Source organism: Thamnophis elegans, chromosome 1 (genome assembly GCF_009769535.1).
Source record: "Thamnophis elegans isolate rThaEle1 chromosome 1, rThaEle1.pri, whole genome shotgun sequence".
NCBI lineage: Eukaryota > Metazoa > Chordata > Lepidosauria > Squamata > Colubridae > Thamnophis > Thamnophis elegans.
In genome coordinates, this window is record NC_045541.1 from 130,265,067 (window position 1) to 130,279,712 (window position 14,646).

Consider the following 14,646-nt stretch of genomic DNA (forward strand, 5'->3'; position numbering starts at 1 on the left):
AAAAAGAACAACTGCTTTAAAATGTTTAGTAACAGAATAACAGAAGGGACCTGGGGGGTCTTCTAGTCCAATCCCCTGCTCAAGTAGAAAATCCTATACCATTTCAGACAAATGGTTGTCCAATCTCTTCTTAAACCCTCCAGTACATTGATACAGATACAGATTAACAGAGTTGGAAGGCACCTTATAGGTTATCTAGTCCAACCCCCCACCCCCCAAGGAGACACTATATCAGTGGTTCTCAACCTTCCCAATGCCGTGACCCTTTAATACAGTTCCTCATGTTGTGGTGACCCCCAACCATAAAATTATTTTTGTTGCTACTTCATAACTGTAATTTTGCTACTGTTGTGAATCATAATGTAAATATCTGATATGCAGGATGTATTTTCATTATTACAAATTGAACATAATTAAAGCATAGTGATTAATCTGCCAATCTTGGTTTGGGAGAAGATCAGCCAGGCTGGGATTTTCCAGGATAAAATGACCTCCCTGCCTGCCTCCAGCAGCAGTTCGTGGTTTACATGAGTTTCACTTTATTAAGTTTACTTTTTTTACATTCCCCCCCCCCCCGTTTTCTTTCTTTCTTTCTTATCATTCCTCCCATCCTTTTCTTCTTTCTTTCTTTCCATTCCTCCCTCCTTTCTTCTTTCTTTCCTTTCCTCCCTCCTTCCCTTTTCTTTCTTTCTTTCTCTTTTCCATTCCTCCCTCCCTTTTCTTCTTTCTTTCCATTCCTCCTTCCCTTTTCTTCTTTCTTTCGTTCCATTCTTCCCTTCCTTTTCTTTCTTTCTTTCCATTCCTCCCTCTCCTTTCTTCTTCCTTCCTTCCTTCCTTCCTTCCTTCCTTCCTTCCTTCCTTCCTTCCTTTCTTTCTCAAGAATCGTTACAACCAGGAGTGGGAGCGCGTAGCAGTTAATTCATGCGATCAATTGATTTAACACAGATTAAGAAGTTGCCCTTTAAATGGGATTTTAAACAGAGGCTTAAACTACATCGAACTGTGCTTCCGTCCTAAATGGAATTCCTCAGGACAGAAGGAATGGGTGGGCGTGGCCTGTCCTCCCCTCCGATCTCTCCTGCCAGCCCTTCCCGGGGGCCAAAAAGCCTCTGAGCTCAGTTTAGCCCGCAGAACAGGACCAGCGGCAGGGGCGGCAAAGGCAGCATCCAGGCCCAAGGCGTCTTGAATCCCAGCATGCGCCTGCCTGGGCAAGAGCCTATCCCACTGGCTGAAGTGGGTGGCCCAACTTCCCCGTCGGTCTCCTGCTCTCTGGGCGCCTTCAATCCCCTGTGCAGGCGGCAGGGCTGAAGCGGCAGTGCTGACCATGCTCGCTTCGGATGTCCGTCAGAGCCGAGGCTGATCTGCCATCCAGAAGAACCTGTCTCTCTCCCCCTTCCGCGCCTCGGCCTTTCTCTGGTGTGGAGACCAGGAAGGGCGGTGTCTGGGTGGTGCCCGGAGCAGGGAGGAGGCTGCTTTGCCATCTGTCGCTTCAGGATGCGCTCTTGAGCATGGGCGATGCCAGTGGAGGTGGATGGTCTTAGGTGAGCCCTGTGAAAGGGTCGTTCAACCCCCAAAGGGGTCGCAACCCACAGGTTGGGAACCACTGCCCTACACCATTTTTGACAGATGGCAGTCCGGTCTCTTCTTGAAAGCTTCCAGCAATAAAACTCCCACAACTTCTGAAGGCAAGCTGCTCCATTGGTTGCAATGCAATCTTGTTCACATTAAGTTGAAGTCAGGTATTTTTAAATAGATGGTCTGTTTTTGTAGTTTATTTCAATTAGGAAGTATGGCTGTTCTCTATCAGTTTATATACATACATACATACATACATACATACATACATACATACATACACACACACACACACACACACACACACACACACGTGTGTGTGTGTGTGTGTGTGGGTAGGTTTGTGTATATATACATGCAGATGGATGCTTAGGTCTTGGTAGTATAACCAACAATCAAAAGAAATAATTCAGTGAACTGACTCCTATACTAAACTGAAACTACAGTCCTATTATTCATGCTTAATTGACAGAAATAACCACCAAATGTGGAATAATGCCTAAGTGAATTTGCCCAGGTCCAGGGTCATGCTCTAAAACAAAAACATACGTTAAATTCAGTCATAGGGCTTGAAAGTATTGGAAGAAATGTTTTTCTGGGTTCAGCTCCAAGTGGGGAAAAAGACACTGGAGACATGGAGTCTGCTTGGAAAGATGGTTTAATGGTGAACAGGATCACATGGCTTGAGCCCTGAACAGAAAAGGTCATCACATGCTTCAATGTTGGGTGAAGAAGAAGAGAGAGTGCAAAGAAGGGGCTTGCAGTTTTTTTAATAATCTGTTCGGCCCCACCTATCTGTCTCCTGTTCCTGTGTAAGCAATGTATTCTGATTGGTTGTCAGATTCCCATGGGGCCATGCAGGGGCAACTCTCTAGGCTGTGTTTTGAATCTAGGTTTGGTTGAGTTCTCAGATGCCATGTGGTGAGTGGGTAAAGGCTAATCATGCCTTAATCCCATCACTCTGGAGCTGAAGGGAAGAACTCTTTATTATGTAAAGGGACTGGCTTGGGCATCTTAATGGCCCATTGACAAAAGGGATGGGCAGGAAGCTGCAGGGAGCTACTTTGTTTTTAAAACATGTTTCTCCCTTTTCACATCCAGGGAAATATAATATTCTGCCTTTTCAATATTTCCTAGGCTATTTCATTTTTCTAGGAAAGGGATGGGTTTTAACTTTCTACAAAAGATAGGGATTCAAACAACTACAGAACTCAAAGAATAATCGGGGGGGGGATCATATATTAATCTTACTAGAAACATTTCTTCCTATAATGCACAAGTCACACAAACAATTTTCATTTTCAGATTAGTATACTGGTAAAGCAGGATTTTCTAATTAAAATAACTTTTGGGAATACGTTTTTTATTTTAAAACCGTAATCTATGTATTGAACATGGTTAATTATTAAAGCAGGACAGCTGACTCAAAACACTGTTGAAAGGGCATTTGTGGGAGCAGAGTCTAAAGAACAGAAGAAAATGAATTGACAAATTCTTTTTATCTTGAAAAGCTTATTAACTAAAGAAATTGAAAAACTATTCTATTCATGAGACTCTAATTTTTAAACATTCTTTCAGGAATAACATTTTTAAGAATGTTGAAGATTTTAGACATCAGTCTTACACTATTAATTCTTTCATTTTCAACAAACACAAAGAGTACTAAGGTGCTTTCAACACAGAAAAAGTGTGGAGATTCAGAATGTGAAAGTAAGTACAAAGATCTTTGTTTTAACTAAGTCTATTCAATAGTGTAGTTACACTGCAAAACTCTACCAATATATTTAATTGAAAAACTTTGGGAAATTAATTTGAAAAGTTTAACCACTAATTTGAAATTATAAGGAAAGTACTATCAATGTGCCACTTTATGAAAGATTAATTAATCATTTTCTAACATGAGGATGTTTTTTTAAAAAGGAGTCATTTACTGAGATTATAAATAATATAACTCTTTTCAAATGGCAGCACATTTTCATAGTTCTATGAGAACTTGATGGCGTTCCAAGAAAGACTAAAGACAAAAATAATAATTAGATTAGAAATCAAGCTCAGCCAATTTCTTTTATCACAAGAGCTTAGCTTCATGATATGGAGCTCTGTAATTTTTTTAACAAGTTCCATAGCCTGAAAAATTACTGCTAACAGATTTGAATTTATAAACTTCAATAGCAAACCTGTTAACAGACCTTAGAAATAGAACCTCACAACACAACAGCCTTAATTGTATCCTTCTATCAACTAAATAAGTTAATAATCTAGGTTTAAATATGTTTTTATTAATATTAATTATTGGTAAATTTACAGAGCATATAAGAAGATTATATTTGGCTAGCTTTCTTTTTTAGTATTTCAGTCAAAACTGTTAAGAGTAAATACATTACTAAAAAGTCCTCCAACATTTTTATGCAAGTTACTTAGTTTGCAAGCAGTAAACCCTATTAAATCAACCGTGCATACTTGGAAATGTCTACATACACAGCCCTATTAATGAATATAAGCTGTACAATGCTATCATAAAATCAAAAGTTGTTTCAACGAAGTATTAATTTAAGGGTGTGCACATTTATGCAATCACATTATTATAAGTTTTTTTGTTATTTTCCCTTAAAAGATTTCAGTTTGCTTTTCAGTTGAATTGTACTACTTATACATTATATTAAAGATAGAAAAAAATCTGACATGATTTATCTTGGGTTTTTTTTACAATTAAAAAAACTTGCATTTTAATAGGGGTGTATAGACTTTTTATATTCACTTCTGTATAGTAGTAAGTGATAAAATAATTTTGGGAGGGTAAAGTATCTTGTCAAATAATATCTACAGTCCTAATAGCAAAATAGATAGAGTAAATTACTAAGTTAAAAAACCTCTTATTTATTAAGAAAATTTATATGGCTGCCAAACTCATTCCCAGTGACTCTATGATTGTTTGCTTCTGGTAACAGAATAAGTGTGGATAATTTAAGATTAAATGTTAAACCAGGATCATCTGTCACATATTACATAAGGAGAATGTGTTTGTGTTTCAGCGCCAATGCAAACAACAGCACCTTAAAGCAGCTGCATCTTTTCCCAAGATCACATTAATGCTTTTCACAATCCTGAGAAGAAATACACCTGTTTTAAAGAGTTGCTGTATTGATTGCTGCATTGTATGGATAAATGCTTGGTTCTGTGTTTGTTAAATAACATGAGAAAGTAAAATATTGCCTTTGTTTTTATTTTTTACCCAGCAACTATGAGCAGCGTGTTAGCCATTAAAGACTACACTGGGCCTGACTGCCGCTACCTGAGTTTCAAAAATGGGGAAGAAATAATGGTATACTTCAAACTTTCCAGGGAAAGGGAAGATTTGTGGGCAGGAAGTGTAAGTATTAATCAGCAATTTGCCTGAGAATGGCTAGTTTTATTTATAATATGACTAGAACTTTAAGGGTTTTAAGACAGTTAGGGCGGAGGGAAGAATTGCCTCATCTTGCAGACAGGAGAGAGAGTTTTCAAAATTGTGTGAATGTTTTAAATGATTAGATGGAGCCATACTTGTCATTTAAAATTATAAACTAATCAATAATATATTTTTGGTTTTGATGAATATTTCTATTTCTTGGGCCATTGACCTCAGTAATCAAAAACAATGAAGAAAGAACCAGACTGATGTATGACACAGAAATAAAGTAGACTGTGACCCCAGGAATCACAGAGATTTTAAAAGTTGGAGAAAACACATTTTAAAAAGTCCCTATTTCTTTCCAGCATTCTTATTTTAGATTCCGTAATAGAAATTCCAGGATATTTTAGGTCCTAGACAAAATATACTTTGATGTAACACTTTAAAAATATTCCTACAAAGAGTTATTTGCAGCAAGCATATAAAACTCTAAATAAACTCTGTATAAACAACCTACTGCTTAAAAAGTAATTGTAGCTCTATTTGAAAGATTTTTTTTTAAATCATAGCATTTTGAGCTCAGTTCAAAACAGAAGGTTCTGTCTATAGGCAGAAGTTGGAGAAGGACTTGATTTGAGGGGAGTGACACTCAGTAAGCTAAAAAAGGGGGCACAGACCCCTTTTGATCTTTGCTCCTAGTAAATACCTGAGTATAACCATGCAGTTGTCTTGACAAAATAGTTTGCAATTGCCTTTGTTGGAAGAAATGTCCTTCTGGATTCAGTTCCAAGTGGGGAAAGGGACACTGGAAACATGGAGGCTGCTTGGAAAGATGGTTTAATGGTGGACAGGACCACATGGTTGAGGTCCTGGGGAAAAAGGTGATCACATGCTTCAAGATGTTGGGTGAAGAAGAAAAAGGGGAGAGGCGGAAAGTCCCTGGTTTTATGCCCTCTCTGGGCTTTGAACTTGAGCTTGTATTCTGATTGGCTGTCAGACTCCTGTGGGGCTATGCAGGGGCAACTCTGTAGGCTGTGTTTTGAGTCCAAGTTTAGTTGAACATTGCTTCTTCCCAGGTGCCATGTGGTGAGATCGGTAAAGGGCTAATACTACCATGCCTTAATCCCATCACCCTGGAGCTGAAGGGGGGAGATCTTTGTTATGTAAAATAGAGTGGCTCTGGCCTTAATGGCTCATTGACAAAAGGGGGAGGGGGCAGGACTGAGTTTCTGTCTCCCATTAAGAGGAAATATTCTGTCCTTTTAATATTTTCTAAAATATTCCATTTTCTAGTGGAAGGGTGGGTTTCAACTTCCTACACCTTCTTCCAAAATATTATGTACTTTTATATTCCTTGGTGGTTTCCATCCAAATACTAACTAAACCTAATTAGCTTCCAAATTTAGTGATCAACCAATCCTACTGACTATAGTGGATTACTTCTAAGTAAAATTCATTTTGCTAAAAAGTTAGACTTCTGAGATCTTTCCATGCAGCAAGATACATAATTATTCTACTGTTATGTATGTATAGTACTTAACATTCTAATTGACTTATAGAAGCAGCATAGAAGTATCTCTCGGTCAGGGATGTCCAATATTTTCTGCAGAAGGATACATTTGGAATTTTAAGATCATTGAACATTCCTTTTGCCTATGCGCACAACTGCACCCTTTGGCTTATTGAAAGCAACCAAGGGTCTGATTTACCTGCTATTCAGAGTTCACAACATCTGATACTTTTGTCAAAATAAGGAAAGCAGCATTGCATTATCACCGCACAAACTCTGTCCCTTTTGTATGTTTATGTAACATTACTGTGCATGTATAAATGAGGAGCCTATGGTTTTCATAAATTGTTCCTTCTCTGAGGATGCCTCTGTTGTTGCTTACTAGTGGCCTCTTAACCATAGAGGTTAATTAACATGAACTAACATACCATGCTAAAACTACTAGTATCATCCTAATGTACTGGGAAGTTACTTCCATCTTGCTAGATTAATTATAATCTAGCAATTATAATTAAAAGCAACATAATGGTTGAACAAACAGATGTAAAGAATCTAATTGCTAAGTATTAGATCAACAGGCTTAGCATTCTATCATTTTGTCTCTTGATCTGGTGGATCAAAATGCTATTGTACTGCACAGGTTATAATATCTGATTTAACAGTGTTAATAGTAATAATTTGTGATGTCAATATATTGTTAGTATCTTTTTGAATGCTTTCAATTATTATTGCCATTGTTTCTGATAATTATGTTAGTTTAAAGTACAGGTGAAACTCAAAAACTTAGAATATCATGCAAAAGTTAATTTATTTCACTAATGCAACTTAAAAGGTGAAACTAATATATGAGATAGACTCATTACATACAAAGCAAGATAGTTCAAGCCGTGATTTGTCATAATTGTGATGATTATGGATTACAGCTCATGAAAAACCCCAAATCCCAATTAGAATATTGTGAAAAGGTGTAATATTCTAGGCTCAGTGTCCCACTCTAATCAGCTAATTAAGCCATAACACCTGCAAAGGGTTTCTGAGCCTTTAAATGGTCTCTCAGTCTGGTTCAGTAGGAATCACAATCATGGGAAAGTCTGCTGACCTGACAGTTGTGCAGAAAACCATCATTGACACTCTCCATAAGGAGGGAAAGCCTCAAAAGGTAATTGCAAAAGAAGTTGGATGTTCCCAAAGTGCTGTATCAAAGCACATTAATATAAAGTTATGTGGAAGGGGAAAGCGTGGAAGAAAAAGGTGCACAAGCAGCAGGGATGATCACAGCCTGGAGAGGATTGTCAGGAAAAGGCCATTCAAAGATGTTGGGGACTTTCACAAGGAGTGGACTGAGGCTGGAGTCAGTGCATCAGGAGCCGCCACACACAGACGGATCCTGGACATAGGCTTCAAATGTCGTATTCCTCTTGTCAAGCCGCTCCTGAACAACAAACAATGTCAGAAGCGTCTTACCTGGGCTAAGAAAAACAGACCTGGTCTGTTGCTCAGTGGTCCAAAAGTTCTCTTTTCTGATGAGAGCAACTTTTGCATCTCATTTGGAAACCAAGGACTCAGAGTATGGAAGAAGAATGGAGAGGCACACACTGCAAGATGCTTGAAGTCCAGTGAGAAGTTTCCACAATCTGTGTTGATTTGGGGACCATGTCATCTGCTGGTGTTGGTCCACTGTACTTCATTAAGTCCAGGGTCAACACAGCCGTCTACCAGGAGATTCTGGAGCACTTCATGCTTCCTTCCGCAGACGAGCTTTATGAGGATGCTGACTTCATTTTCCAGCAGGACTTGACACCTGCCCACACTGCCAAAAGCACCAAAACCTGGTTCAATGACCGTGGGATTACTGTGTTTGATTGGCTAGCAAACTTTCCTGACCTGAACCCCATAGAGAATCTATGAGGCATTGCCAAGAGAAAGATGAGAGACATGAGACCAAACAATGCAGAAAAGCTGAAGGCCGCTATTGAAGCATCCTGGTCTTCCATAACACCTCAGCAGTGCCACAGGCTGATAGCTTCCATGCCACACCGCATTGAGGCAGTAATTGCTGCAAAAGGGGCCCAAACCAAGTACTGAGTACATATGCATGCTTATACTTTTCAGAGGTCCGATATTGTTCTATGTTCAATCCTTGTTTTATTGATTACATGCAATATTCTAATTTTCTGAGATTGTGGATTTGGGGTTTTCATGAGCTGTAAGCCATAATCATCACAATTATGACAAATCACAGCTTGAACCATCTTGCTTTTCATGTAATGAGTCTATCTCATATATTAGTTTTTAAGTTGCATTACTGAAATAAATGAACTTTTGTACAATATTCTAATTTTTCGAGTTTCACCTGTAGTTCCTCACTAAAGTAGTACCTCTACCAGTGGTTTTCAATCTTTTCATCACTATGGACCTCCTTTAAGTACCTTTTGTGGTACTTACTCAATCATAACATTTCTTCAAGCCTTCATAGACCCCAGGGGTCTGCAGATCACAGTTGAGAACCATTTGCTTCTTTTTTTAGGCCATAGTTCACATCACTATTTCTCCTTAATTTAAACAGAATTGTTATCAGTTTGTTAGTATGATAAAACTATTTCCTTCTAAACTGAAAGGGAGACTTATTGACATAATTTGAATAAAAAGTACTGATAATAAAATAGTAAGACCACTATTAATAATATCCTCTGACATGTAAACTAAAAACAAACATTTCTCTACTATTAATAAAAAACAGGAGGAAGCAAATTTTCTCAAGGGTAAAAAAACAATTTTATTCCCCAAACATAAGAGAAAAAAATTCTAAAGGTTCTTATAATTTTTGTTTCATTAATATTTTAAGTAGAAATCATATTGTCTTCATGAATCCCATTTTCCCCTTTTACTATAGAAAGGCAAGGAATTTGGTTACTTCCCAATGGATGCTGTCCGAACAGAAGAAGTATTTGTTACAGAAGAAATAGAAGTGCCCACAAAGGTAAATTAAAATGCTTCATGAACATTTCAAATTCACTAGTGGTATTATTTCAAAGGAAACTCAGGAGGTAGTTTGGTGTATTGATTTGTTCGTATAAAATCATAGGTGTCCAGGTTTGGCTTGCCTGGGCCACATTGATTGAAGAGGAAAAACCATCACTTGACCCAACCTGCCTGGACAACTTGCATCCAGTCTCCCATCTTCCCTTTTTAGAGAAAGTGCTAGAAAAAGTGGTTGTTTGACAGTTCCAGGGGGACCTAGATGAAATGGATTTCCTGCACCCCTTTCAGGCAGGATTCAGGCTCGGCTATCGGACGGAGGCACTTTGGTCACATTTATGGATGATCTCTGGTGGGAGTGGGATGGGGATAGTTGCAACCATTCTTGCTCTCCTTGACTTCTAAGCATTCTTTAATACCATCAACCATGGTATCCTTTTGGGTCGGCTATGTGAGTTGGGGCTGGGCAACTCCTTTCTTCAAGGTTGGTCCCAATCAGTGTTAGTGAGTGAGAGATCCAGGTCCCAATTGCTCACTTACATTGTCCTGTAGGGCTCAATATTTTCTGATCTTCTATTTACCGTCTACAAGAGCCATTGGGTGAGATCATTTGTCACCATGGGTTGAGATATCAATATGTTGAAGATACGTACATCAAATCTATATCTGGTGATCTGAGTAATGCTGTCTCTGCTCATGATGCCTGGAGGTTGTAGGGACCTGGATAGAGGACAACAGATTTAGGATGAACCCTGGCAAGATTGAGTAACTTTGGGTGCATGGAGCCTCAGGATTCATGTTTTTGTCATCCTTTGTTCTGAGTAGGGTGATACTAACCTGTTCTGACCCCCCTTCTCCATCAGGAACAAAAGCCAAACCAAATGTACAAAAGAATGTTTTAATCAGTCCAGACTCTTGTTGGTTGCAAGCCCAAAATAAACAAAGAGATAATCACTCTGGCAAAAAGTCCTTCACACCGACGCAGCACTGCAAACAGGCTTCTCGTAGCAAACCACTTCTCCAAGTTGGTTTCTCTTAATTCGTGAATGTGAACGAGAACGTTGACTCCTGCAACCAGGGCGTGGCACAAACAGTCCCTTTTATAATCAGGAGAGGATCTTAATCAACATCAGCTAAGCACAATAATCTCCTACAATTACGCAGTTGTTCCTTCCGTCGAGTAACCCTTCGGCGGGGTGCATCCTGAAACAACTCACAAGTGTTTTCCTGAACACTCCCTCTGATCCAATGCTCTGCCGCCACCTGGTGGCCAACCAGTCTCTCCTCACCCTGCTCGGAGTCGACACCCTGTCCAGGGTCCTCCACCTCCTCCAAGGCCGACTCATAAGACCCCTCGCTGTCGGAGTCTGGTGGCAGTTCCAACGGCTCCTGCCAGGCCACAACACTAACCTGTTCAGATTAATTTTGCTTGTCCTGGATTCATGACTCCTGCTCAAAAAGCAGGTAATGGGTGTGGCTAGGAGAGCTTTTGCATTTGTCTGCTTGATGTGCCAATTGTGGCCTTTCCTGGATCATGAGTCCCTGTGCTTAGTTATTCAAGCTCTATTCATCTCTAATATGGACTATGCAATGTGGTTACCCTTGAAATCCAGTGTTGTGGCACACCAGCAGCTAGCAGAACTGGCAGTAGAGTCAGACAGTGAGGAGGTTGCAGAGGAGCATGGGCCAGTCCTGGAGGCTGAGGAAGGCTCGGACGAGAGCTCTGCATCAGAGGCAGAGATGGGGCCAAGGCCATCTGGCAGTGATCAGGTGCCTACAGAGCTAGACAGCGGTGAGGCAGAGGAACAGCTAGAGCCTGTTCCCAGTGTGCGCATGCGCAGAGCTGTCAGAAGAAAAGAACAACTCAGAAATCAGAGTAGACTTAGGAGTAAAGTCATAGGTGGAAGGTGATTGTCCCCTCCCATAGGAAATAAAAGAGGAGCGAAAGGGGAGTGGGCTTTTGCAGGAAACAATTCAGTTGGTTGGTTGTTAGATTTGTTTCAGGAGTGTGAAGATCTGTCCGTGAATCTCAGAGACTCTGTGCCAGTGGTAGGTTTTGGATCCCGGTGCAACCGGTACGGTGCAACAGGCCAGGTGTCCATGATATGCACACGCGCAGCATGCGTGCAGCATATGCATACATACTTAGCATCCGCGACATTCTGCGCCGGCTCTGCAATGTTCCAGCTGTTCGGCAGAGCATCGCTCAGGCGCCGTACGCTCTGTGCACGTGCACGTAAGCCCTGATTGGCTCAAATACAGGTAAGGAAGGCGGGTGGGCCCTCTGGAGCACCATACCGGAACGGTACCTGGTGCTCCCAGCAGGCATCGGTACATCCATACCAGGGTGTACCAGTTGTATCCCACCATTGGTCTGTGCCCAGTATTTCCTTGCACAGCATCTCATTTGGAAAATATTTACATGACAGCTTTCCAAGATAGATAAGGTCTGTAGTCATAAATATTCCTTTGAAAGACTCTTTGCTAGACCTTGCTGAATGTGAATGAGAGGAATTCACATTTGTTTAATAAAAGGGGTTTTGTTGGGACCAGGAGTCTGCCTTGTGCTTTTTGGGAAAGCCTAAGTCAGAATATCCATTCAGAAACTTCAGCTGATACAAAGTGCAGCAGTGAGAGCAGTCTTTGGGCCCCTAGAATGGCCCATATTACATCTCTGCCCTGTGAACTGCACTGGCTACTGGTCTGTTCTGTGTGCAGCTCAAAGCATTGCTTATCACCTTTAATGCCTTTAGTAGCATAGGTAACAGTCTCATGCCTCAGCTCTGCATCAGAGGCAGAGATGGGGCCAAGGCCATCTGGCAGTGATCAGGTGTCTACAGAGCTAAATAGCCTATCCTACTCATGCCAGCAAAGAGAGCCTACTGTGGATCCCATCAGTCAAAGAACTCTAACTATTGGGCTCCAGAAGAGCCTTCTCTGCCACAGTGTCTACCCTTTGGAACATCCTACCCCATCCCCTTATCCTTCCATAGGAGCCTGAACTCCTGGCTCTGCCTGTTGGCCTGGAGACACAATGGCTGAGTTCCATGCTAGAGGTGGCATGGAACTGAAGACTGGCAACAAGAAATTTACTCTTTCCCTGTTATGATAGGTTGCTTTAGCTCATTCAAATGGACAATTGATTTTATAGACTCATAGAGTTGGAAGGGGCCCACTGTCCAGGGCCGCAATCCTCAGTTTATCCCAGATAAAAGGTTGTCCAACTTTTAATTGAAACCTCCAGTGATGGATCAACCACAACTTTAGGAAACTAGCTGATTCAATATTTAATAGCTCTCATGCTATCCTCACAAAATGCACGCAGGATAAGTTCAGGAAAATGATTGTGGATAGTGCTAGCTTCGTTTCCCTTTCCACCAAACATCACCAGCTGCCTTAATAAGTGATAGGGAGGAGGAGAAGGCAGGTTCTAACAGATGATTATACGATTAAGTTTAACTGTCAAAACTTGCTCAGGTTTTGCAGAGAGGTTTTGAATGAGTGTGATCAAAGGGAACTCATCAGCTAATAGCAAGGTTTTGTGTTGTTCCAGAATAGCACTATTCTGGAAAACAACATTATTCTAGAACAGCATTAAATAATTTCAAAAAGACTGGAAAACATTTAAGAGCTCAGGCTGAAGTGACACATTGCAGTGACAGAGCTCCTTTCCATATTACTTTTTATGCTTTATTAATAATGATACATAGCTAGGAAAATATTTCTGTAAATACTTAACTATTGCTATCTGTATTTATATTATATATATGCATAGAGAGAGAGTTCATAATGTACAAAGAGACCCTTCTCAAAGGGCTTTCAAATGCTTTTTTATTGGGTGAGGAAAGCTAGGTAAATAATACATGCTTTAAATAAGTAAAAAAAATGTATTCATTTTACATGTATTTTAATTTTTAGGAAACTGATTTCCTTTGTCTTGATGGTGAAGAATATGTTTTTGAAAATGAAGACAGCATATTAAATCACCGTGCTGAAGAAAATGAGCATGATGTATCTCTCTACACTAATGGTGAAGACTCAGACTTTAATATGCCCGAGGATGAAATCATGAAGCTCCCAGATACTTCTATCCCAAAAGAATATAGCAAGACAGATCAAGAGGAGTCTAGCCATCAAGAGGATCCAATCACCCAGGTTCTGAATCCGGTCCCAATTCAGTCAGCGTGGACTGTTTCTGGTATCGCAGGTTGGCTTGGTTTGGGAAGGGAAGAAAATAAGGAAGCTTTTGGAAAATCCTCAGAGATTTCGGAACAAATTACATTTAGGCGTAGAAAAATAGCAATAGCTGACAATGCTGATACTAAAAAACTACCCAAAGAGAGTAAAATGGAGCCACGTAACTGGTTTCAGAGCAGTTTGACAGATTTGCTTCATTTTGGAAATGAAAAATCAGGACATGATCTGCTGTACAAAGATGGCAATCCAGATCTCCATAGCAGTTCCAATACTGCTTCTAATAGTGGCCACCTTGGCAGAACTGCAGCTTCCAAAGCAAGAATAGGGAAACTTAGTGATAATGAACTGTCTGAATCAAACTGGTTTGATCTGAAGTTCAGTGATATTTTTGGGTACGCTCAAAAAGAAAAAGGACAGCTTGCAAACAGAGGAGTAGATCAAAATGAAGACCCACAGCCTCCTAATATAAAACCGGTACCAGTGGAGGATGGTTTGAGAGAAGCAGCAGTAGAGCAAATGCTCTATGAAGAACAAAGCAAATATGTTAAAAAGAACATAGAGCAAACACCTAAATCGGTAGTAGATGAAGAGAATGAAAAATATCATGAAGAAATTACCAATCCAGATATTACAGATACAGAAGTTCTTCTAGAAAATGAACATCCTGGTTTCATTAATACAGAAGCTGCTTCTTTTTCCACTAAACTTGCTGAAAATCTAAAATCTTTCAGTACAGAACAAGATTCAGAATCAGGGAGCCAAATTACTGAAAATACTCCGGAGTCAGAAAGAATAAAAAGCCAGTCAGGTTTGTATGAAAGCATATATAATAATATAATTGAAGTTAATAAGGCCCATATCAGTTAATCGGCTAGGACACGAGTCTCCAGCTATTCAAAGCTCAGTTGTAGAGCAGCTTCCATCTTCCCACAGTATAGATAATTTTGTTCCATTAGATACCCAAACTGCAGGAGAAGAAAATTTAAAAGGCTCT

At 40.0% G+C, this 14,646-nt stretch overlaps 1 protein-coding gene across 2 annotated transcripts in view; it reads left to right on the plus strand.

Moving 5' to 3' along the window:
• The first annotated feature begins 3,005 nt into the window (after positions 1-3,005).
• MIA2 (MIA SH3 domain ER export factor 2) overlaps positions 3,006-14,646 on the plus strand; it is a 50,727-nt gene continuing 39,086 nt past the window's right edge. For both annotated transcript variants that reach the window (XM_032231175.1, XM_032231183.1), the window contains exons 1-4: positions 3,006-3,285; positions 4,812-4,945; positions 9,370-9,456; positions 13,374-14,460. In XM_032231175.1, the coding sequence (XP_032087066.1) occupies positions 3,171-3,285; positions 4,812-4,945; positions 9,370-9,456; positions 13,374-14,460 (1,423 nt within the window). In that variant the 5' untranslated portion in view covers positions 3,006-3,170. The remainder of the gene's footprint in view (positions 3,286-4,811; positions 4,946-9,369; positions 9,457-13,373; positions 14,461-14,646) is intronic.